The 23271-nt window shown below is 38.6% G+C and overlaps 2 protein-coding genes across 14 annotated transcripts in view; one reads left to right on the top strand and one right to left on the bottom strand.

Moving 5' to 3' along the window:
• Window positions 1–198: 198 nt before the first annotated feature.
• On the top strand, window positions 199–13684 carry LOC139951322 (mitochondrial import receptor subunit TOM70-like). Its single transcript, XM_071950166.1, has 11 exons — window positions 199–433; window positions 3370–3543; window positions 4287–4413; window positions 4964–5073; window positions 5313–5428; window positions 6732–6945; window positions 7382–7516; window positions 8490–8714; window positions 9251–9348; window positions 10046–10168; window positions 10960–13684. Exons 1-11 carry the CDS (start codon window positions 218–220, stop codon window positions 11117–11119), a joined length of 1698 nt encoding a protein of 565 aa, XP_071806267.1. The 5' UTR covers window positions 199–217; the 3' UTR covers window positions 11120–13684.
• A 230-nt stretch (window positions 13685–13914) lies between these two features.
• LOC139951321 (rho guanine nucleotide exchange factor 11-like) overlaps window positions 13915–23271 on the bottom strand; it is a 120116-nt gene continuing 110759 nt past the window's right edge. For 12 of the 13 annotated variants that reach the window (XM_071950154.1, XM_071950152.1, XM_071950161.1 and 9 more), the window contains one exon: window positions 13915–20808. In XM_071950154.1, the coding sequence (XP_071806255.1) occupies window positions 20393–20808 (416 nt within the window). In that variant the 3' untranslated portion in view covers window positions 13915–20392. The remainder of the gene's footprint in view (window positions 20809–23271) is intronic. The other variant, XM_071950164.1, reaches the window with a different exon arrangement.

Genomic DNA, 23271 nt, shown 5'->3' with positions numbered 1-23271 from the left:
TTTGGAAGTCAATCATAAATAGGTAGTGACGGTTGTTGACAAGCTTTTAAACTTGCCACAGTTTGGTGCTCACTTTCCTTTCCTTCCGAATCTCGTGAACATTTCACGTCGTTTTCATTTTAAGCGGGTTCGAAAATATTGCTAGAGGTTTGCTACGCATAATATTCTTGACATAACATCTTGCGGACAAGGTTGACTCGGAAGGCACGGTTTCAAAATGGCGGGTGCTAGCAAACCGGGCACCGATGTTGGTGGTTCTTGGCCAAAATCATGGCAAGTTGCGCTCGCTATTGGGGCTCCATTGGCAATCGGGGCGGCAGTGGGAGCCTACTTCTATCACAGGAGAAGTTCTGACAAAATTGGCGGGGAAACAGCTGGCAAAACAGGGTCTGATTTGACCGGGGACGATCCCGCACCGTTAACGGAAGAACGGGTATGTGATTTCTATCCAGTGTCCAAATCCCGCAAAACCACCTACTAACTAGGCACGTCCACCATTGGACCACCCCTACCTAAACCTAGCCCCTCCCACATTGAACAACAGGTGGTTCATCATGTTTATCTTGGATATTTTGTTCAAACTCCTTCAATCAACCTAACCATTGCCTCATGGAACCACTTTTCCATTTGATTCTGAATCTGAATATAGGCTAATAATTATTACCGGTAATATTAAAATACTAATTTAGGTTTGGGCATGTTTTTTCATAAACAGGCCTACTTACTTTTAGTTGTAGTAAAAGTACAATATATCTTTGAGAACGAGAGGGCACTTGGCCATTTTCATCTTAAAATCCATGGGAGATTTTTGAAGGGGCACCATACAAAGCAAAGGTGAAGACCAGGGAGGGGAAAGGGAGGCCATGACCTCTGTCTAATCCAAGGCCTTCGTGTAATTTTAGGTAGGCAGTTTCATCAAGTTGATTTTACGTGTACCAAAACACACACACACACAGCCCCGAAAAAAAAGAACGAAATATATTAAATCATAACTCACATTTTGTACAACTCACAACTATGAGACTTGACAGCAGGCAGGAGCATTCTCTCCCCGTGCTTACATTTCAAAAATATTCGAAATCGGATGAATAGTTTCGGAGATATTGTAAAAAAAAGAGAGCAACGACAAAAAACAGAAGCTTGGCCTGGCGTGCAGCGCCCATTCGTTTGTGCATGACGTCAACTTTGAACCCCGTGGACAACGGATTTCGGAAATCTTCGGAAAGCGCCGAAGAAGCCCGAAGACGGTTTTTTGCGATGCGGGAGCACATGTTTACACAAAATGAGATAACGATTACATCATCGTGTAGCCGATAAAATTCCGCACATCGTACAGCTAGTCGCATAGCTTTTACCATAAAAACCTATTTTTGTCGGCGTTTTCCATTTTTTGAATCAAGATTTCTTCCAGAGACAATCATCAAAATTGAATGCGACTTTGTCAGTGCTAATTCCCATACTTTTAAGTTTAACTTGTGAAAATTTGGTGTAATTTGATTATGTTTTCTTCTCCCGCAGAAAGGTTTTGTTAGACCATTTCTTGCAAAGTTGTCCTAAATACGCACGATTGTACATGTACGTCGTACTCGTACATCTTCGTGTTTCCGTGATGTGCCACCACAAGAGGGCGTGTGTTACAATAAGTTTGATAGGCCGGGGCTCTAATAATAGAAAGCTGGAAAGCTGCCCGATCTTGTTTCTTTGATAATTTCTACGTTCTGAATTGATAATAACAGACTGCTCATCTTGAGTCAAAAGAAACTAGTATTGTTATATACTTTTAAAGGCCTATACTAATTGAAACGAAAGTTGAACAAAAAAATTGATAGTATAATTATAGCCATTGGTTTTTAGAAATTGTCTTTGTAAATATAACAAAAATAATCGATGTATACAAATGCCTTCATCCTCAAGTTTTTTAAAGATTGTTCTAATGTTTTACTGTGTTAATGCTACAATTTTAAATCAAAGGATCAACTGATCTTAAATTAAAGGAAACACCAGTCATAAACTCTTTAATTTTATTCCATTCTGGTTAATTCAATAATGCTATTTGTTGACATAATTAATAAAGAATATTCACACAAACACCTGCAAAACTTAACACATATTTAATTTTTATAGTTAACAATTTTCCCCACGATGCCGCTCCTCAGTTTGATTCACAAAATATCACTTTTTGCCGTTCATAAAAAATCATACTAGCGCCTCAAAGCACAGTTTGTAAGAGATAGAGGGCGCTCGCCTAGTGTGCGCCCTCTATTGCCATAGCCTGTGCATTAAACTTGGCCGTGGCCGATATGAAGAAAAACATAAGAATTGAACTTGAACACGGGTACGTTTTTTTCACGATCCACGCTCATTAAAAACGGTATATCTCTGCAACCAAACATCCGATTTCAAAATTTTAAATTGATTTTTACTTCTAAGAATACACCTTAACAGACTACATCTTGTCAGAGAAAAAATCACCTGCATTAAATTTGACTGAAACTGCCTATTTTAGGCCTTGTACTGTAGTCCATAATATGAGAAAATTAAATTAGCTGTTGCAAACAACTTACCAACCAAATGGACCGAGAGTATAAATGCAAAAAATAGTTAACGGCCTGACGTTTCGACCTTAGCAGAGTCTTTCTCCAGGCTAAATGACAACACAACAAACATGAACAGGTAACTAAGTGAAACAAAAGCAGTGAAGTGGAAATACATGAATGGGGTTAGAAAGCATGCATGAAGAAGCAAGGGGTAAACAATGAATAGGGGGACAAGAAAAGGGGGAGGGAAGGGACTGGCTTGACCACAAGCAAGAAGATGGAAACACAAAGGACAACATCAAGGGTGGTGAGGTTGGGTAAAAAGTAATTAATTAGTGAATGAGGCTCAGGCTAAAAGGCTAGGGGGAAAAAAAGGAGACGGCAAAACAAAAGGTTAATTAGTCCTTTCCTTCTTGGATGTTCAGACCATGGGGTTGAATGGTCTGGAGGCGTCTAATCCAGAGTTTCTCCCTACTCAAACGCACAGTCTCTCTGTGGTTGCCTAGTGCTTCTAGTCCATAATACTATTATTAATGGTCCACTGGCACTGCTGACTGTCAGGGTTGTGTTTTCAAGGAAAAAGGTCACTAAAATCTAGTTGTTATAACGTAACCCTCCTCCCGATGGAGAGGAGGGTTGCGTTATACAAATAACTAAAATCAAATCTTGGAGAGTTTTTTTTGTTTTGGTGAAATGAAAATCTTCTCAACTCAGTTTAGTTAAATTTAAAGAAATTATACACAAATAAATAACTATATTTAGGCAGCAAATAAATGTTACAAACCCTATTTAATTATCTTTTCTCTCATGTATTTGTTTTTTCTTCCTGCAGACTCCCGAAGAGAAAGCCCAGAGTAGCAAGAACAAGGGCAATAAGTACTTCAAAGCGGGTCGCTATGAGCAAGCTATTGCCTGCTACAATGAGGCCATTGACCTCGTCCCTCGGGATAATACCAAAGATCTCTCCACTTTCTATCAGAACAGAGCTGCGGCGCATGAGCAGTTGGTAAGGAAAACTAACGGTCCTTACCGACAGTAGCTTTGGTTATAAAATTGCGACAATCTAGGGCTTGAGGTACTCGTTGAACTACTCAGTTCATTAGTTGTTTAAAATCCTTTCAATCCCATTGGCATCTTGAAGACACTGGACACTATTGGTAGTTGTCAAAGACCGGTCTTCTCATTTGGTGTATCTCAGTATATAATGCATAAAACAACAAACCTGTGGAAATGTGAGCTCAATTGGCCGGCGAAGTTGCGAGATATAATAAAAAAAAAACACCTTTGCGTGCTTTCAGATGCTTGATGACGAGACCTCACACACAAAGTTTTAAAGCCATTGGACCCTTTCGGTTCAGACAAAAATAAAAAAGTTCTCAGATTTACAAATAACTGACAGGGTTTACAGAAGGCAAGGGTGAAAGACTTCTTTTGAAATATTATCACATGAAATGCTTTACTTTTTGAGAAAACAGCAAAACAATGTAAATTCTCGTTAACGAGAATTACGGATTCATTTGAAACACATGTCATGACACGGAAACAAGGGTGGGTTTTTCCGTTGTTTTCTCCCGACTCCGATGACCGATTGAGCCTAAATTTTCACAGGTTTGTTATTTGATATAGAAGTTGTGGTACACAAAGTGTTGGCCTTGGACAACACTGTTTACCGAAAGGGTCCAACGGCTTTAAGCAACAGTTCACCATTTGCAAAATTGATATCAAGATTGTTGTCTTTTCCTCGTACAGAAAAACTACGCTCAAGTTGTCTCTGACTGCAGTAAGGCACTGGAGCTGAACTCTCGATACGTCAAGGCATTATTCAGACGTTCTAAAGCATTTGAGAATATGAATCTGAAGATGCAGTGTCTGGAAGGTAAGATTCTGCAGTGCTGTAATGTTTTCTCAAGTCAGAAGAAGTCGCCGGTCATTTTTCCTCATGTCAAGTCAAGTCACAAGTCTTTTTGCTTAACATAAAATCACAAGCCACTTATTGCTCAAGTCAAGTCAAGTCACAAGTCACTTTTGCTCCAGTCAAGTCACAAGTCGTCTTTGACCATTAAAACTACCAATAACAGAGACCACCAGAGACCACCAATATTATAGCCAAGATTGGCGATGCCGGGCGTGCCTGCCGAGAACTAACAAATTTGCTGCCCATTACAGAACCTCCCAGATTGCACTTCAGCAATGATGGCCCCCATATCATTGTTGAACTGCTCACCCTTGGTGGACTAAATTGGATTTAGAGCCCACCACTGAAATTTGTCTAGCTACAACACTAGAGCTCACACTCTGACCACACCAAAGCTAGAGTCCTGTGCCCTAGATAAGACCAACTCGACCACGACGCTCTCTTGTGATGTACACTACAGCAAGACAGGTTCATGACCCTTTTGTATTTTATCTTTGTTTATTTCTGACAGATGCTACTGCGGTGTGTATCTTGGAGAACTTTACTCACGGCCAAAGCATGATGCTAGCAGATAAAATGCTGAAAGAGCTCGGCAAGGAAAAAGCACAGCAGCGATATGAGGTAAGCATTGTGTCGCTGTTGTCTGACTGTGTTTCGTAAGTAAGTTATGTTGTCGTGAATAGTTATGAGCGACACAACTGGTTTACTTAGCAGGTAGTTCCGACTATCTTTGTAATAGTCGTGGCGGCACGATTAACCAAGTATTTGAAAAACAGTAATCGCAATCAATAGCTGTGACTTTGACACTAATCGCACTGGTCGCCCAAGCTTACTGAGAATAAATTTGTTTCATCTTTCAGGAGCGAGTTCCAAGTCTACCCTCAGGGCAGTTCATCCGCTCCTACTTCTCATCCTTCTCGGATGATGGCATCTCAAAATCTGAAGACGGATACGAAGAAAGTGGAGGGGATAATGGGTAAGGTCAAGGGATCCTCATGTGAGCATGCATTGATGCATATCAGATCCAAAGCAACAGTAACCTAAGCAACAGTAACCTAAGCAACAGTAACCTAAGCAAGAGTAACCTAAGCAAGTAACCTAAGCAACAGTAACCTAAGCAACAGTAACCTTAGCAACAGTAACCTAAGCAAGTAACCTAAGCAACAGTAACCTAAGCAACAGTAACCTTAGCAACAGTAACCTAAGCAAGTAACCTAAGCAACAGTAACCTAAGCAACAGTAACCTAAGCAACAGTAACCTTAGTGACAGCCGCAGCAATAGCTACAGCCACCAATAATGTACTAGGCCTATGCATAAAATTTATCAATTGAAAAAACAGTTGCAAAACAAATTGCACGCTTGTACAATTAAATGATGACAAGAAAACGATGCAAGTACAGTTTCCCTTTTGTGAAGACAAAAGGCCTTTTATGGTCTACACATTTTTTCTAACATAAAACACAATGTCCACAGACTTACATTAAATTTACACAGTTTGAAGATAATGATAGTAGAAAGCTTTCCTTGAAATATTACTAACTGAGGTTCTGTAGTGTTTGAGAAAATGAGTACAACAATGTCACAAACATAATTTTCGTCTCAGTTTTACATGTAGCATGAAAAAACGTTTAACCAGTTTTGGTGTGTTATGGTATAATAATACGTGATATAATAATTTTGTCTAACTAAGACGAAATTTATTTTGGGACTGGTTTTACTCATTTCTTCAAAACTACAGCACCTCAGTAAGTAATATTTCAAGGGAAACTTTCCGCTATCATTATCTTCAAACCCTGTAAGTTTAATGTAAATCTGTGGACATTTTGAAAAAATACCCGAATCCTTTAAAGGCAATGGACACTATTGGTAATTGTCAAAGACGAGCCTTCACAGTTGGTGTATTTTAACAAATGCATAAAATAACAAACCTGTGAAAATTTGAGCTCTCAAAATCGGTCATCGAACTTGCGAGACAATAATGAAAGAAAAAAACACCCATGTCACACGATGTTGTGTGCGTTAAGATGGTTGATTTCGAGACCTCAAGTTCTAAATCTGAGGTCCCAAAATCAAATTCATGGAAAATTACTTCTTTCTCGAAAACTATGGCACTTCAGAGGGAGCCGTTTCGCACAATGTTTTATACCATCAACCTCTCCCCATTACTTGTCACCAAGAAAGGTTTAATGCTAAACATCATTTTGAGTAATTACCAACAGTGTCCACTGCCTTTAACCCTTAATCCTGTGTAAAAGCAATCTCATCAAACGTCTTGCAGGACCAACACTGGGTACCGGAAGGCCCTACATCTCTTCACCAGCGGTGAGTACGAGGGTGTGCTCGAAGCTTGCGATGACGAGATCCAGAGGGAAGGAGATAAACTAGCAGAGGCCTTATTAATGAGAGCGACTTTCTACCTGCTGAAGGGACAAGCCACTGAGGCTAGACCCGATCTGGACAAACTTATCTACATGGAAGACGGGAATAAGAAGGTAGGACTGATGTGTACTTTGCTTTTTTTTTTAAAGTATAATGTCATCTCGTTTCTGTGGTTATGCTAAAAAAGTTTATCCAAATAAGGAGTTTGCATTTGTAGGAAAACAACGCGGTTTTGTGGCAGATGGAAACAATGCCTTGTAATTTTTTTTTACTTTTCTTCTTACTTTTCTCATCCTGATCTTCAGCTCAAAAAGTTGATCAAAATAAAGATGAATTTGCATTTGTAAGAAAACAACAAATAACTGTTTTGTGGTGGATTTGCACGTGCACATAATGTCTAGTTATTTTTCTTCTTTTCTTCTTACTTTTCTTATTAGTTAAGAGATTAAGGTCTGATCAAGTGTGGAAGAAAACAAATAACTGTGTTTGTGTCAGATATGCACTATATAACACCTAATGTCTAGTTTTTTTTCTTACTTTTTCCCCTAGTTGCGAGCTAATGCTCTGATCAAGCGTGGAAGCATGCACATGCAGGAGGGCAACTCCACTGATGCGATGAATGACTTCGCTACGGCTGTCAGGATTGATCCGGATAATGCTGACATCTACCACCATAGAGGACAGGTAAAGTCATGTCATGTCCCCTGTATGCTCTACTAACATTGATTAGTAAATCTCCTTACATTGAAAAGGGATCAGACTATTTTACCCTTCAAGCCATTGTTTGGTTTTACATTTGTTTGAATTGGGGTATTCGGGAAATCATGTTATAGTATAGCAGGCCTTGAACTTCCCTCTTAAGGGGGCACAGCGATTTTCCTCTGGTAAGGGACACTCTATGAGGGAAATAAATTTGCAAAGGGCACCACAGCAAAAGCAAAGAGCACCACGGCAACTACTGTGGGTGCCGTAGGTTATTTCAAGTTCAGCTGTCAATTTCACCAATCTCTTCCTAACTTGGGATTAATCTAAGGACTTATGACGAGTTAAGTTTTGTAACCATAGATGTTAGGACGCATTGAACCCATCCTAAGGTAGGATGAGTTTAATAATAATAATAAGAAATGCTTATATAGCGCAATTCAGTACTGCAAGTACTCTCAATGCGCTTTACAAAACAAATAAACACAATTAAACAATAGAAAGCAACAAATAAACTAAACAATACAGTTATTACAAAAAAGATTGAGTGAATAAGTGAGTTTTGAGACGGGATTTGAAGAGGTCCGGGTTTATCTGGGAACGGAGAGCAGCAGGAAGAGAGTTCCAAAGTGTGGGTGCGCTGAAAGCGAAGGCTCTTTTACCGTACGTTTTTGTTCTGTATGGGGGAACTTGTAAGAGAAGCTGTGAAGAGGATCTATAAGTGACCTTGTCGGGGTGTATGGCGTTATCAGTTCAGAAATGTAATGAGGGGATAGACCATGGACAGCATTGAACGTGAGGAGCAGGACTTTGTACTGTATGCGAGCATTGACAGGAAGCCAATGGAGTTTATACTGGGCCTAACTCAAGATAGGATTAATCCTAGCATTTCATTTACACGAGCTGTTGGTAACAAATAAACATGACATAACTATACCTCTTTTGCCACCCACAGCTCAACCTCCTTCTAGACAGAATCGACGACGCGGCACAAGACTTTGAGAAATGCAACAAACTGAACAGCAATTTTGCCCTGGCCCATGCCCAGTACAGCTACGCCAAATACAGACTGGCCCTCGTACACCAGAGCCCAATGCAGCTACAGGCAGCAATGCAGCAACTAGAGAATAGCACTAAGACGTTTCCTACGTGTGCTGAGGCCTTTGCATTATACGCTCAGGTTAGTGATTGGAATGCATTTTATTGTTTGTTTGTTGTTTTGATGATCTTTAACAAGCCATTTGCAAGTTAAATTTGAATAACGTCTGGTGCAATGACTTCCTTAGTTCAGTGCACTCTTACATTTGAATTCCTCTGACTATCGAGACAGTTGGTACACCTCGTGGAACGGGGCAAGCTTTTGTATAGCAACCTCCAGGATGAGCAAACCCTGGTACCATTGTGCCATACACATCCATTCAGAATTGTATATGGGTGTTCACCGTCTCTTACGTAACTACGCAAAAGCTGGACCTTAATCGCGTGGCGTAGCAACTGTCTCGATAGTCTGAGGAATTCAAATGTAAGCGGTTCATTGTGACTAAGCGAGTCATTGTACCAGACGTTATTCAAATCTAACTCACAAATGGCTTATTAGCACCATGAGTAAAAATCTATTTTTGGTAGTGTTGAATCTGAAAAGAATCGGTGGTTGACAATACTTGACGATCTTCCTGTCAAGGAAACTCTAATTGTTGATTATTTTTGGTTTTCTAGGCCCAGAGCGATCAGGGACAGTTTTCCGTTGCTGACGAGCACTTCCAGAAAGCTATAGTCTTAGAGCCTGATAACCCAACAGCTTATGTACATAGAGGGTAAGTGAAACATTGTTAGTTGCATGTCGTGGCCGAGAGTATGATGCGTCACCTCCCCTCCCCATTGTGTCTCCATTTCGTTCTGGTTTTCTCAGGAATTCTTTTGAGGATTTTAGCAGAGTACTTCCTTCAAGAATCGTTTCTCAGATTCAAAATGAATTTTCTTTTTTTACAAATTATCCAAACCATATTTTTTTTCAAATAGTTTGTACTATCAACGGCTGTGAGCCTCTAACCAATTAAGTTTGTTTGGTCATTTCTGGGAGGGAGTAATCTATGGCCCTTTCAGATTCGGCTCGGCTAACTTGGCCCGCGGTTGTTTTGCTTTGCGTGCGTGCACACTGCACAGGGCCTCAGACGAGAGAACAAAGCTTGAAGCCGAAGCCGTGGATTCGACCTTTTGTTAAAAGATTGGGTTCTCCTTATGGGGGTTGAAGCCTTTGTAGGGACACATAAGATTGAAACAATAATTGTGGAGAGCCCACGTCAGTAAACAGCGCCCTCTGTTGCCGGGTATAAACACAGATATTAAGGGCCTTTCTACACGCTACTCCAAAATGCATAAATGCTGAGCTGCGCTTCACTGCGTGAGCGCAGCACGCTGTGCCAAAGTCGGAGATGTAGACCACTGAGGTTTGAGAAAGGCCCTTAATCTGGTCTGATGACATTTGTCTCATGTTTTGTTTTGTTACTCTAGACTTCTACACCTAACTTGGAAGAAGGATGCTGACGGAGCTATAGGGATGATTAAGAAGGCTTTGGAGATTGACAGCAAGTGTGACTTTGCGTATGAGACACTGGGGACCATTGAAGTACAGAGGTAAGGCAAAACCGCCCACTTCTTTTTAAAGCCATTGGACCCTTTCGGTACAGAAAAAAACAAAAAAGTTCACAGATTTACAAATAACTTACAGGGTTTACAGAAGGTAGTGGTGAAATACTTCTTTTGAAATATTATTCCATGAAATGCTTTACTTTTTGAGAAAACAGTAAAACAATATCAATTCTCGTTAACGAGAATTACGGATTTATTTTAAACACATGTCATGACACGGCGAAACGCGCGGATACAAGGGTGGGTGTTCCCGTTATTTTCTCCCGACTTCGATGACCGATTAAGCCCAAATTTTCACAGGTTTGTTATTTGATATAGAAATTGTGATACACGAAGTCTGGGCCTTGGAAAATACTGTTTACCGAAAGGGTCCAATGGCTTTAAGGCCTTGAGGCATAAAATTGCGGGAATGCCTGAAACATTTGCAAGTGGAGATTAAGTGAAATTCCTTGGCTTCAGAATATTGACAACTTGTATTTCTCATTAGCGTTCATCAATTCTGTCTGTTGAACCTGTGTGTCTGTACTTTCTTGTTTCTGTTTTTATTTCGTTTGTCCGACCGGCATTTCACCACTTGCCCATGCTTCTTAAAGATGCTTGGTTGGTTTCTTGTAAAACTGGATTAATTTTTACTTCTTTGTTTTTGTAAAGTTCTGTTTAGAATTGTTTAATGAAGTATGGAAAGAAATGCGAGTATTGAATTGAACTGGGTAGGATTTTGGCTGACCAAGATAAAAGTTGAAGAAATCAATTTTTTTATTTGATTTTATTTTCAGAGGCAACATGTCCTCCGCCAAAGAGTATTTCGAGAAGGCAATTGATCTAGCTCGGACGGAAATGGAAATGGCTCATCTATTCTCTCTAAGCGTGGCAGCTGAAGCTCAGCGCAACGTCACCACAAAGTACAACATTCAACCACCAGCTCCAATCCTGTAAAGACCACTCTAAGCTGAAGATCAGAGCTCAATTTCATAGAGCTGCTTAGCGGCTGATTTTGTGCTTACTGCAGGATTTTCATTTCATAGCGATGCTAACCATAAAGACACGAAAAGGCGTGTTAACCTTCCAGTGCTTACTGCACGAAAATTAATGACGTCACATTGCAGATTCATGGTGATCGAGCAATATAGCCCCCTGAGTTTTCTGCTAACCTGTGAAATACGCTTGCACCCTAGTAGTATTCTGCAACAGTAAGCACAAAAATTTGCTTATCGTTAAGCAGCGCTATGAAAATGGTCCATATCGCTTTAGTCTCCTTCATAGCAATCATCAACCGATTTGAGATAAGCCTAAAGATCCACTGAGCACCGTAAATTTTGCTAAAGCTACGACTGTACTTTTTGCCCACTGTCAGTTTGCAAACTATTAGTTCAAAAAGAAATAATGTTTCTGAGTACTTTGAAAGCAAAATACACCGTAATGAAAGGAAATTACTGATCCTTCAGAAGAGTCAAGCAAAGAAGTTATGGAAAACCTCCCCTTTGTGGACAATTTTTATGATTGCCGCCTCCACCCCAAATAAAATGCTTGCAACAGTAAACGATCTTTTAAACCCAGTACTCCAGTTGATATGCATTTATAAGAAATTTGAAGTGTGTTAAGATCGCCATCTGTTGAACTTTTTGAAAAAGCTTTTAAAGTACTGGGCGTGTGTTTTTTGTTTTTTTTTTGGGGGGGGGGGGGGATTGGCCTCAACCTTTTAAACTGTGTTTTTGTTTGAATGGACGCATTGCACTGGCTATACTGTCTGCTACGCTTGCCATTTGGGCGTCAAATTGCACACTCAAATCGTGGTAAGCATAACCAATAATGTAATGCTGCAAAATCCAAAAATGCGCACTACACTGTATAACACATAAGCCTTTCAAAACGATGCAGCCAAGATTATTGGGGTGATGATAGGAACTGATCTGGGCCCAATTTCATTAAAACCTGTCAGCACAAAGACTTGATAAGCAAAGAAAAGTATCGCTTAACAGAAACAGGTTACCAGCCAAAATTACATTGAGTTTACAATGGTGTGACTGGTGCTCCATTAAATATTTGCTTAGCAAAGAAATTTTTTCAAGCAGTTTTTTTCTGCTAAACAGCTTTTATGAAATTGTTCCCCGTCAGTGTGAACTTCATCCTCAATTCAAGTACATTTTGATCGAGACTCTATGAAATAATCAGAAATATTTTTCTGTACATACTATCGCTTATGTAGATAGGTCACGCGTTGTCTAAAGTTGACCCATTGGTGAACAGATACCACTTCTGGCTCCCCCATCTTCAGAATTAATAGACCTTATGCATTGACGTCATCAATAATAATAATAATAATAATAAATGGCTTTTATACAGCGCCCTTAACCCCAAAAGGGTCCCGAGGTGCTTCACAGAGGTTAAAAAATATTAAGCTAATACAGACCAATTTACGAAAAACAGATTAAAAATGGTTAAGAAAATTACAACCGACCAAAGTCAAGTAAGCAAGTAAGAACAATGCTGGACAATTTAAGACAAACAGATTAAAAATGGTTAAGAAAATTACAACCGACCAAAGTCAATTATTAAAAAAGTTCAGCAAGTAAGAACAATGCTGGACAATTTAAGATAAACAGATTAAAAATGCTTAAGAAAATCTGGAAAATCAAGCCACCATCTTAGAGGTGAACCGACGATGACACAAGATTTGAACGCAAAGCGCACAGAATTGGTCAATAATTAACATTTTGACCTCGAGGTGAGGGAGTAATACTCAAATGACGTCATGCGCTAATGGTCTATATCATAATTATCTCCAGGATTTTGTAACCTCAACTTTCCTCACTTTATTACAAAGTTAACGAAGCGGCGACTAACTCTCTTCACATGGTGAAACTTTTTACACTTTGTTCATAGTTATGTACAGGGCCAACTTACATGTCTCTGCTTGCTGCCAAATTGTGCGCTTACGATCACCATTCGCCGCTTACCTGCAAGTGCCAAAATTCTGCGCTTGCTGTGTAAAGCGTAGAATGCCTAGTTAGGTGGAAAAATTCCTTTCTTACCCCTGACATACGTTGACGTAAGCACAGACTTCCCTGCTTCCGTAAGCGCTGATTCTTTGCTTACGGTAAGGAGAGCAATGAAATTGGGCCCTGGGGCCAATTTCATAGAGCTGCTTAAGCAAAACATTTGCTTAAGCACGAAAATAGCTCGCTTATTTTACACAAGTTACTGGCCAAAATGTCATGCCATATACTTTGCTTATGACTAGTATTTAGCTGTTGTTTACTTAGCATAACAATTGAGTGGAGTCTTGGCAGGTAATCTGATTTTACTAAGCAATTAAATTTTTGCTTAAGCAAAATTTTGTGCTTAAGCAGCTCTATGAAATTGGGCCCAGGTCTTAGCCACTCATTGTATATCAGCAATTATTTAAAGTGGTGGGTCCAGGCCGGGAGTTTCACTTTTGAAAGGGCAAGGCCTTACAAGACAAGATATTCTTCCTACTGAAGTCTGCTTAATACAAACTTTCTTGTATAATAGATGTTAAATTTGCATCGGGGATAAAGAATATTAATATTTTGGTTTTTACCCATACACCGATGTGTGTTAGCACTGTATACTCAGTACTTTCCCGAGTCCTGTGAAAAAACATCACAGGCATGTTACTCGGGTGGGATTCGAATCCCACCCGAGTAACATGCCTGTGATGTTTTTTCACAGGACTCGGGAAAGTACTGAGTATACAGTGCTAACACACATCGGTGTATGGGTAAAAACCAAAATATTAATAAACTTTCTTGTAATTACTCAAAATAATTATCGGCATAAAACTTCACTTGGTAACCAGTAATGGGTAGAGGTTGATAGTATAAAACATTGTGAGAAATGGCTCCCTCTGAAGTGACATAGTTTTCGAGAAAGAAGTAAGTTTCCACGAATTTGATTTCGAGACCTCAAGTTAAGAATTTGAGGTTCGAAATCAAGCATCTAAAAGCACACGCATCTTGTGTGCAAGGGTGTATTTTCTTTCATAGTTATCACGCAACTCCGACGACCAATTGAGATCAAATTTTCACAGGTTTGTTTGTTTATGCATATGTTGAGATACATCAAGTGAGAAGACTGGATTTTGATCATTACCAATAGTGTCCAGTGTCTTTAATACAAGTTTGTTGTATTTTCTTTTTCAAACCTGTTCAGGGCAAAAGACTATATTTTCTTTAAGTCCAAACCTGTTGAAATGATTTTTACCAGCATTTTATTTCTCAGATATCACTTTGATATTCATGTTATGTTTCTATTAATAACCATTTTATAGTATTCAAACATTTTAAACTGTTATTGATAAAAACAGAAGTCAAGTGATTTTTATTTCAATGACATTTGAAATTAAATTTCTCGCCAAATAACAGCAATGTACTATCCACTTAACTATTAATAGATTTAATAGTTTTGAATTTGTTATTTTGTTGGATCTCACCTATTCATATAATGGACTAATCCATTAAGCCCCGCCCACTGTAATGCCCCCAAAAGTCCATTTAAAGGGGGGGGGGGGCTTAACAAATCATTCAATTCTAGGTGGGGTGGATATTTATTACTAAAGTTAATCAATATTGTTAGTATGAAAACATACGTCTGTTTTTAATTTTTTAGTTGAATCTGTTGAATCGCTTTGTCTGATTTTGGTTATGATTTGGAATATAATGACATAAATGCAAATTTTCAGTCTGTGTTATTAACTTGATGAAAATTCAATCGCCATGAACTAGTAACCACCAATAAAAACAAAAATGAAGTAGTTGTAAAGTCCTGAGGTTAGTCTCATTTCATTTCGCTCGAGTTCAAGATTGTAGTGTTTTGATTCCTACTTTTCTTAACAGTTTCCAGTGGAGTTGATTAACCATCATTTATTTGCTTCCAAGATAAACAAGAACGTGGTGCTTAAAGGCAGTGGACACTAGTGGTAATTACTAAAAATTGTTATTAACATAAAACCTTACTTGGTACAATGAGTAATGAAGAGCTGTTGATAGTATAAACCTTTGTGAGAAACGTAGTTTTTTCGAGAACGAAGTAATTTTCCAAAAATTTGATTTCGAGACCTCAAAATTAGATTTAAAGGTCTTGAAATCAAGCATCTGAAAGCACACAACTTTGTGTGACAAGGGTGTTTTTTCTTTCATTATTATCTCTCAACTTCAACGACCAATTGAGCTCAAATTTTCACAGGTTACTTATTTTATGCACATGTTGAGATACACCAAATGAGAAGACTGGTCTTTGACAACTACCAATAGTGTCCACTGTCTTTAAACATCACTTGGAAAGCGCCGCTGACTTCAAACAAAGAAAAGATCACTACAAGTAATAAATAAATGAATGTCACACTCATCTATTATGAGCAGTTTTTATTTCGTTAAATTTCTCTTACAACTCTGAACCAAAAAAAGTTGACTCCAAAACATAATCGGGAATTTTAGAAATTCACAAAACTCAAAAAAGGAAAATGACAACTGAAGACGGTAACTACAAAAAGACTTATAAATAAAAAAATTGTTACCATGGTGTTGCCATCTTGGTTTTTTTCTTCCCTTTCAAAACCGAGGCTGGAGGGGCAAAGTAGTCTGGTGCTGGGTAAAAGATAGCTAAATGTACATAGGGAACTAGACCAAGTTGGTAGCAACATGACACAATGATCTTTATTCTGCTTTAAGTCACGTTCCCTGACTGCTAGTAGCAAAATATCACCTTTAAACATAATGGAGGCCAGACCAGCTTTGATTTGGTTGCACTGATTTGAACAAGGGCAAAATAAAATGGTCACACCATGATAAACATCAATAGAATTGTTATTAACACTTTTACATTTGAGAGAATACTTGTCAAGGAGCAATTTTCAACACCTCTAATTCCTTTAAAATTAGAAAAAGGGTAAATAAAAACAGCTTACCAGACAATAGTTACAGTGGTTTTTAGGTCATTACATTTTACGAAATATGTAGCATGGTTGTGAGTTTTGAGTACTATAATAGAGTGTGCAACAAAGCAAGTTCGTCGATCGTACAGTGGAACTCAAACTCGAAAATCCTTACTCACAAACTTTTACTCACTCAACTTTAATACTAGGATGTATATGAACTCATGATAATGTACACAGCTATTACTCATGTAGAACTCACTCGTGAGTAGTTTTTTCCTGGACTTAAAAACACTAGACACTATTGGTAATTGTCAAAGACTAGTCTTCACAGTTGGTGTATCTCAACATATGCATAAAATAACAAACCTGTGAAAATTTGAGCTCAATTGGTCGTCGAAGTTGCAAAATAACAATGACAGAAAAAACACCCTTGTTACACGAAGTTGTGTGCTTTTAGATGCTTGATTTCGAGACCTCAAATTCTAAATCTGAGGTCTCGAGGTCAAACTTGTGGAAAATTACTTCTTTCTCAAATACTACATTACTTCAGAGGGAGTCATTTCTCACAATGTTTTATACTATCAATCTCTCCCCATTACTCGTTACCAAATAAGGTTTTATGCTAATAATTATTTTGAGTAATGACCAACAGTGTCCACTGCATTTAACATATTTACCAAATTTCTAGGGATTGTGTCCAAGTGTTTCTGCTTGCAGTCCTGAAACGTTTTTGACTAACAATATTTGGTTGTAGGTCTCGTACTAAAATGCTTTTTGTTTGTACTCGTATGCATGAAAACTTACTCACTACAACTCCATTTTTAAAAAATGCAGTAACTACTGCAGTTTTTTGTTTACTATCTGTTTTCTTTACTCCCCTACATACTCCTTTTCTATAACAATATTCTTTATGAGCTGTACATATTAACAACAAAAAATTAATCAATATTTACAGATTTGGTAGTGGTTGTCACAACTTCTGTGGCGGGGAAAAATCTTAATTTGTCTCAATACAATGATGAGCTTTTACACAAATTCTACTTAAAGGTGTCAACAGTTGAGACATTTCTCAACAGGAAAGCAAAAAAAAACAAAAAACAAAACTACATTGTCCTTTGAATCTTTTTAAAAGAAAATCAAGGCAACATAGTTTGTGCATTCTTTTAAAATATTGTACTCATTTAAAATCAAATTAGTTTGTTTAATTTTGAAAAGATGCCTGAGCCCTAGTCATTCAGATTTTGAGAATGTTTGACCAGTTCCGAGTAAATCTGGTTTGAGGCGGTTCAAACTGGTTCAAGCCAGTTCTATCTTTACATTAATGCAGCCAGCTGCATATGAATCAGATGCATGAACAAGAAGTGGTTTCATCCAGTTCCAGCTGGTTTGTACAGGTTCATTTGTATAGCCGACAGTAGCAAATATTGTCACTTTTAACACTCCACACAAAATTGTCTTCCACGTAATTAGGCTTGATTTTATTGCAACTGCATATCCTTTCATTTTTTGTTGTGGGGACCAGGGGTTGATTTCACAAAGATAAGTGACTTCGGACTAGTTCTAGTAGTTATTAAAAACTGAAGGCTGGTCCTTACTGGAGATAAGACCAGTCTCAGGGTACCAGTTGACAATAAACAACACAGTGTCTTGGCCGGTGACCACCTTCTTCTGTGCTTAGCAAATATTTGCGCTTATCAGCTTTATAAAAACCCTCCCTCCCGAAAGGCAACTGGAGCAGAACACATTGAAGTTTTTTAAAAAGCTATGGAATTATTTTTTTTTCCTTGCAAGGTAGAACCATCAACAGCAAGTGCTGCACACAAAACACCCAACATTTAGCCACAGCGTTCTTACAGCAGAAATTGGCATTTAAAAAAACTGCGATACTTTTTTCTTCTTTTTCATCCATTAAGATCTGTGAGACATCTGCTTTAAATTAAACAAAATATTTTACACTTAATTTGAAAAATTTCATCACAGTTTTTTTTTTTTTTTTAAACGGTAAAAAATTTGAATCTTTATAAAAACAAATTTACAAAGAGAGTGTGTGTAAAGCATGCTATAGTTTTTACATAATGTAGTTTAATATTCACAATAAGTGATATTCAATGACATTACTACATACAACGAGGCTTTTGGTGAAAACTACAAAATCTTTTGAAAGATCTTTGCTACGCTGCAAGAGAAAAAAAAAGCTTACTTAATTTATTTCCCTCCAAACTCGCACATGACTAAGGAAAAATGGATAAACACAAATGCATCAATGAATAATATATGTCATACATAAGTACGTAGTTTACAAAGCTGAGGGGAGGGGGAAAACTTCTTGCAATTCTTCCTATAAATCCCAGCCCCTTTAAAAAATTCAAGGATTTATTCTTGGCAGTAGTATTTTTAAACTCGTTGTCAAATATTGTTCATAAAAAGTGAAGAGCAAGTTTTTTGGGACCCAAAATACCACTACCTTAAACATTATTTCTCTCCCTAGCCTTATATGGGGAAAGGCCGAGTCACGCTGCAGCGATAACGAAACCGATAACGATCACGACGCAAAGAGAAGCATTTTATTGGTTGAATTGCTCCACACCGAATACGCCCACGCTCTTTCAACCAATGGAATGCGTTCTCTTTACGACGTTTTCATTTTTCGTTAACGCTACAGTGTGACTTGGTCTTAAGAGTGCTAGTCGTTTATTTGGGTTCCTGTGGTTTTATTACCAAAAAGATAAATAACCAAAATGATAAATTAACGGTTGTATGGCTTCTGACTGGCACCCCGAACAAAGATATTGACAAAATAGGGACACCGCCAATATAGGGCTAGATAGCTCAGTTGGTAGAGCGCCGGCACGTTAATCCGGAGGTCGTTGGTTCAAATCTCACTCTAGTCAATTCTTTGTTCAACCCAAACAATCATTTCAGAATTTACCCAGTCAGTTTCCCTTGTGGTTTATATTGATAAAAGATAAATAAATACATAAAAAACAGAAAAATAAAATAAACTAGTCAAGAGTAAGGTGGCTGTGTTTTCCCCTCAATCTTAGCTTAGCAAAAACACTTCCTAAGCGATTTCTATGTGTGTTGCATATCAGAGGAAAAAGTGTCTCTTAGTTTTGTAATAACTATTTATTTTGCATAAGGGAGACTTCATGTGACAACACGATCTATCGTGCGTCAATGCATACATTAGGGGATCATTTGACAAGGTGATTTTTGTGTAGCTTCAAAGTGACGCTTCTCATAGGCTTAACGATATTTATGTGCAGCTCATAACAAAGAACAAAATTATGATAAATACGTACTCGTTAATTTATACACGTAATCAAGTACTGATGATATAATAATACAATTCTCTTTTTTTTTAAGTACTACGTATGTTTTTTTTCTCACAGAGTATCTGCTAAGCATACACTAAACATGCTTAGCGAACATAAGTTACCTGCAAAAATGCCATTTAATTGTTGCAACCAGTGCCCCATTATCTGCTAAAGCTTAAGTAGCCGCTAAGCAAAGACTAAAAATGCTTAGCAAACATAAGTTACCAGCCCAAATGCAATATCATTGATATTGTTGTTGCAATCGGTGCCCCAATATCTGCTAAACAGTTTGATGAGATCGAGTCAAGATGTTACTTTTTTGTTTTAATGGGAGAAGATGCAGAGTGGTTTAGGTTGATAAGAAGCTGGAGCGGTCAAAACATTGTTCTGCTTCGCAGAGAGACACTTGCCTCCATCCAACGTCTTGGTGCTATTCAAGAAGTTCATAAAGGATATAATTTTCCCGACGGAAGTGGATGTGTTCTTTTCTCACTGGAGAAGAACGCCAATGTACTTCCAAGACTTTAAAAACAAAGTCCGCACAACACCATGCCACAAAGAGCTAAGATGTCATTATAAGATCGCCTTTCTTAATTTGCACCGTGTCATCATCACATTTTCAGCAATTAAGAACGGTGCGTCGGATAACAAGCCCATCACAATATGCATCATGGTGCTCCGCGAATATCGGGAACGGTGGAAACTGTTGAGACAGCGTGATCGCAGGAGAGGTTTTTGGGGATCTTGGCATGACGAGATTATGACAGGACTATTCCATTATTTCACAGTCGTCCTCATACTTTGCACTGTGACATCATCACACTTCCAGCAATTAAGATTGGTGCATTAGATAATGAACTCATCACAAGATGCATCTGGGCGCTTTGCGAATATTGAGAGCGGTGAAAACTGTTTTGGGAATGGTGAAAACTGTAAAGGCAGCGTGATCGCAGGAGAGGTCTTTAGGTCTTGGTGGAAGAGATTCTAACGAGAGGACTATTCCATTAGTTCGTAGTCGTCGTCATCGTCATCACCACTGTCCTCCTCATCATCTCCTTCGTCATCCTCTTCTTCGTTACTGTCCCCATTGTTGTCATTATCGTCCTCGATGTCAGAGTCATTGTCATCCTCAGTGGCATCTACATCTTTGTGTTTATTGGCATCAACATCTTCACTGACGTTGTCACCAACGTCTCGACCGTTGTTGTCACCAACGTCTTGACCGTTGTTGTCACCAATGTCTTGACCGTTGTTGTCACCAACATCTAGACCCTCATTGGCATCTACATCGACACCCTTATTGTCACCTACATCTTCATTGTCACCTACGTCTTCCTTTGTTGGCTCTTTACCATCTCGATCCTCCTTTATTGGTTCAGTGGGTCTTTCATCTTGTAGATCAACCTCCGGTCCTATATCAAATCAAAACAAGATTTTAAAGTATTATCAAATGTTCTTCAATCTATAGATTTTAAAGTTGATTATTGTAAAGCGGTTTAACTTATCTTTAGAACAATCTAAGCACTCGCAACCTAGTGCTATCTCTACATAGCCCGAAACCTTAGTGGCCTCAGGTTCCATATTACAGCCTCAGGTACTATCTTTACAGCCTCAGGTCCTAACTTTACTTTTGAATGTATAACTAAACAGTTGGTAACTCAAGGTTAGCCTCTCGTTGAAGATGTACGGTGCTAACACACATCGGTGTATGGGTAAAAAAAAAAACTAAAACAAAATAAATGTTAGCCTCTCGGTTTTCAACCAGGGTTTTAACCTCGAGTTACCTTGGATTACCACTAAGTTTAATTCTGCAAATTACTTCTTTCACTAAAAGATGCCAGCCACCCTAACCCAGAGCCCCACCCCTGCTTAAACAACTATAGAAAACACTGGTTCGAACAATTCAATATTCAATGTGGTTACAATACAAAATCATGCATTAATATTTAATAGATGGAAATGTCAAAATGCTGTAAGAATTAAAAATGGTAAAATAAAAAAAGAGGAAAAAAAATGAAAACAAAATCAATTATCAAGTTCCCAAGCAATGTTCTTTAATAATTGTGGGATAAAGAATACTTTATATAAATGTTTTTGGTTTCCCCACACACCAATATGTGGAAGGCATGCTTAGTGGTTTAGTGCTGGAGATATCTACCCTTGTAGAATGTGGGGGTGGTGGGTTCGAATCTCATCAAAGTAGTATGCCTAATAATGAATATTACTAAAGGACTTTGGGGAAGCACTAAGGTATAATTATCACACATTGGTCTACAGGTAATTATACACAAAAATTACTTCACAATATTCTCGTCTCCAGTATCATTTTACTTTGCAAAATTATTGGGGGAAAAGGAAAAGGAAACTAGGAAAAGCGTGACGAGCAAGCAAGTGTTACAAGAAGACGAGAAGATGGTAGGCGTTGCAAGTCTCACACCCATATTCAAGCATTTTGGAGAAATAATACTGATTTCTTATCAATTGCTTTATCACACCCAATGAGCGTCTCAAAGCTCTCATTTTTTTTTCTTCATGCAATGTATGCTGAGCTACATGTTGTAGTATGAGACCTTTTCCTTCATAGCACCTGTAAGAGGGCATGTCGGGTCGAGTGGCTAAGAGCACCGAACTCAAGCTCTGGGCCCACCCTTCATAAAGCCTGCATGCATAAAAACATGCTAAGCACAGGAAAAGTATTGCTTAACAGAAACAGCATACCAGCCAAAATTTCCTTAAGTTTACATTGTTGTGACTGGTGCCAACTGATTTTTTTGCTTAGCAAATTGGCAAGCAATATTTTCTGCTTTTAAAACAGGTTTAAGAAAGAGGGCCCTTGTGACTCGACTCCCGAAACTGCGCAAACAAGATTTTTATTTTTGGTGACACCGTCAGACAAATTGGGACAATACGTGATCCTTAACTTCTCCAATACGTATGAGACTTGCACCGTCTACACAGAGACGTTATCATAGGGTGCGTTCGATTAGCTTCCCTGGGTCGACCCCACGGTGCTCACTCAGGTGAGCCCCTGACAAGAGCTAATCGAATGATCACTCACCCTCTCGTGGTGACGTCATGCACCTGGGGCCAGCCCCAAGTGACCCACTCCACAAGCAGGGCACTTGGGGCTGACCCAGGTGAGCCCCATGGAATGACGTCAAAGCTATTCGAACGTACCGGGGGGAGATCGGGGTCGACCCAGGGAAGCTAATCGAATGCACCCTTAGAAACGACACAGGGCAACATAAATTGAATATAAAGGATGGAAAAGACATGCCAATACTGCAATACTTTACCCTCTTTGATTCAAGAGAAAGTACAGATCGACAAAACTGAAACTCAAAACTATCTTCTGCTTTTCTTCCTAGGGCAACAATCACAATTCTCTATTACTCTTAAAAATAATGTAAACAAAAGTTGTCTGCTAGCTCTGTAGCATAGTACATGTACATGTAACAGCATGCACTGTACGCAGTAAACGGTACAAACACAGAGCAGTCAAAGTACAGTACAAATATGTCATCAGGTCAGGGGTCAAACTCCACCAATCGAAGACCTTTTTATAAATTTGTGGATTCTTCAAACAGGTTTGGTCTTTTGCCATGATGATCTTAGTATCAAATTTCTTTGCTGAGCAGAAAATGAGTGGGGTACCAGTTGCAACACTGAAACTTTATGGAATTTTGGCTGGTACCCAGTTTCTGCTAAGCGAGATCTTTCTGTGCTTAGCACATTTTTGTGCTGACAAGCTTTATGAAGTTATGATCCCCATTTGTTGTCTACTTGATTGCTACATGTAGTGGGCGGGCTAAATGGCTCAGTCCATTCATTTTGAGGGTAGAAAAAATTGGATTGAATCCCAATTCGAACTGTTC

Source organism: Asterias amurensis, chromosome 19 (assembly GCF_032118995.1).
Source record: "Asterias amurensis chromosome 19, ASM3211899v1".
NCBI lineage: Eukaryota > Metazoa > Echinodermata > Asteroidea > Forcipulatida > Asteriidae > Asterias > Asterias amurensis.
This window is presented reverse-complemented; position numbering and strand designations above follow the sequence as displayed.

What these genes read in the sequence shown, in the direction of transcription:
- LOC139951322 (XM_071950166.1), top strand. Translation starts at nt 218, where the DNA reads ATGGCGGGTGCTAGCAAACCGGGCACCGATGTTGGTGGTTCTTGGCCA. An exon ending in CTGCGGCGCATGAGCAGTTG is followed by an intron (nt 3,544 to 4,286) that starts GTAAGGAAAACT and finishes TTCCTCGTACAG; the next exon opens with AAAAACTACGCTCAAGTTGT. An exon ending in GAAGATGCAGTGTCTGGAAG is followed by an intron (nt 4,414 to 4,963) that starts GTAAGATTCTGC and finishes TATTTCTGACAG; the next exon opens with ATGCTACTGCGGTGTGTATC.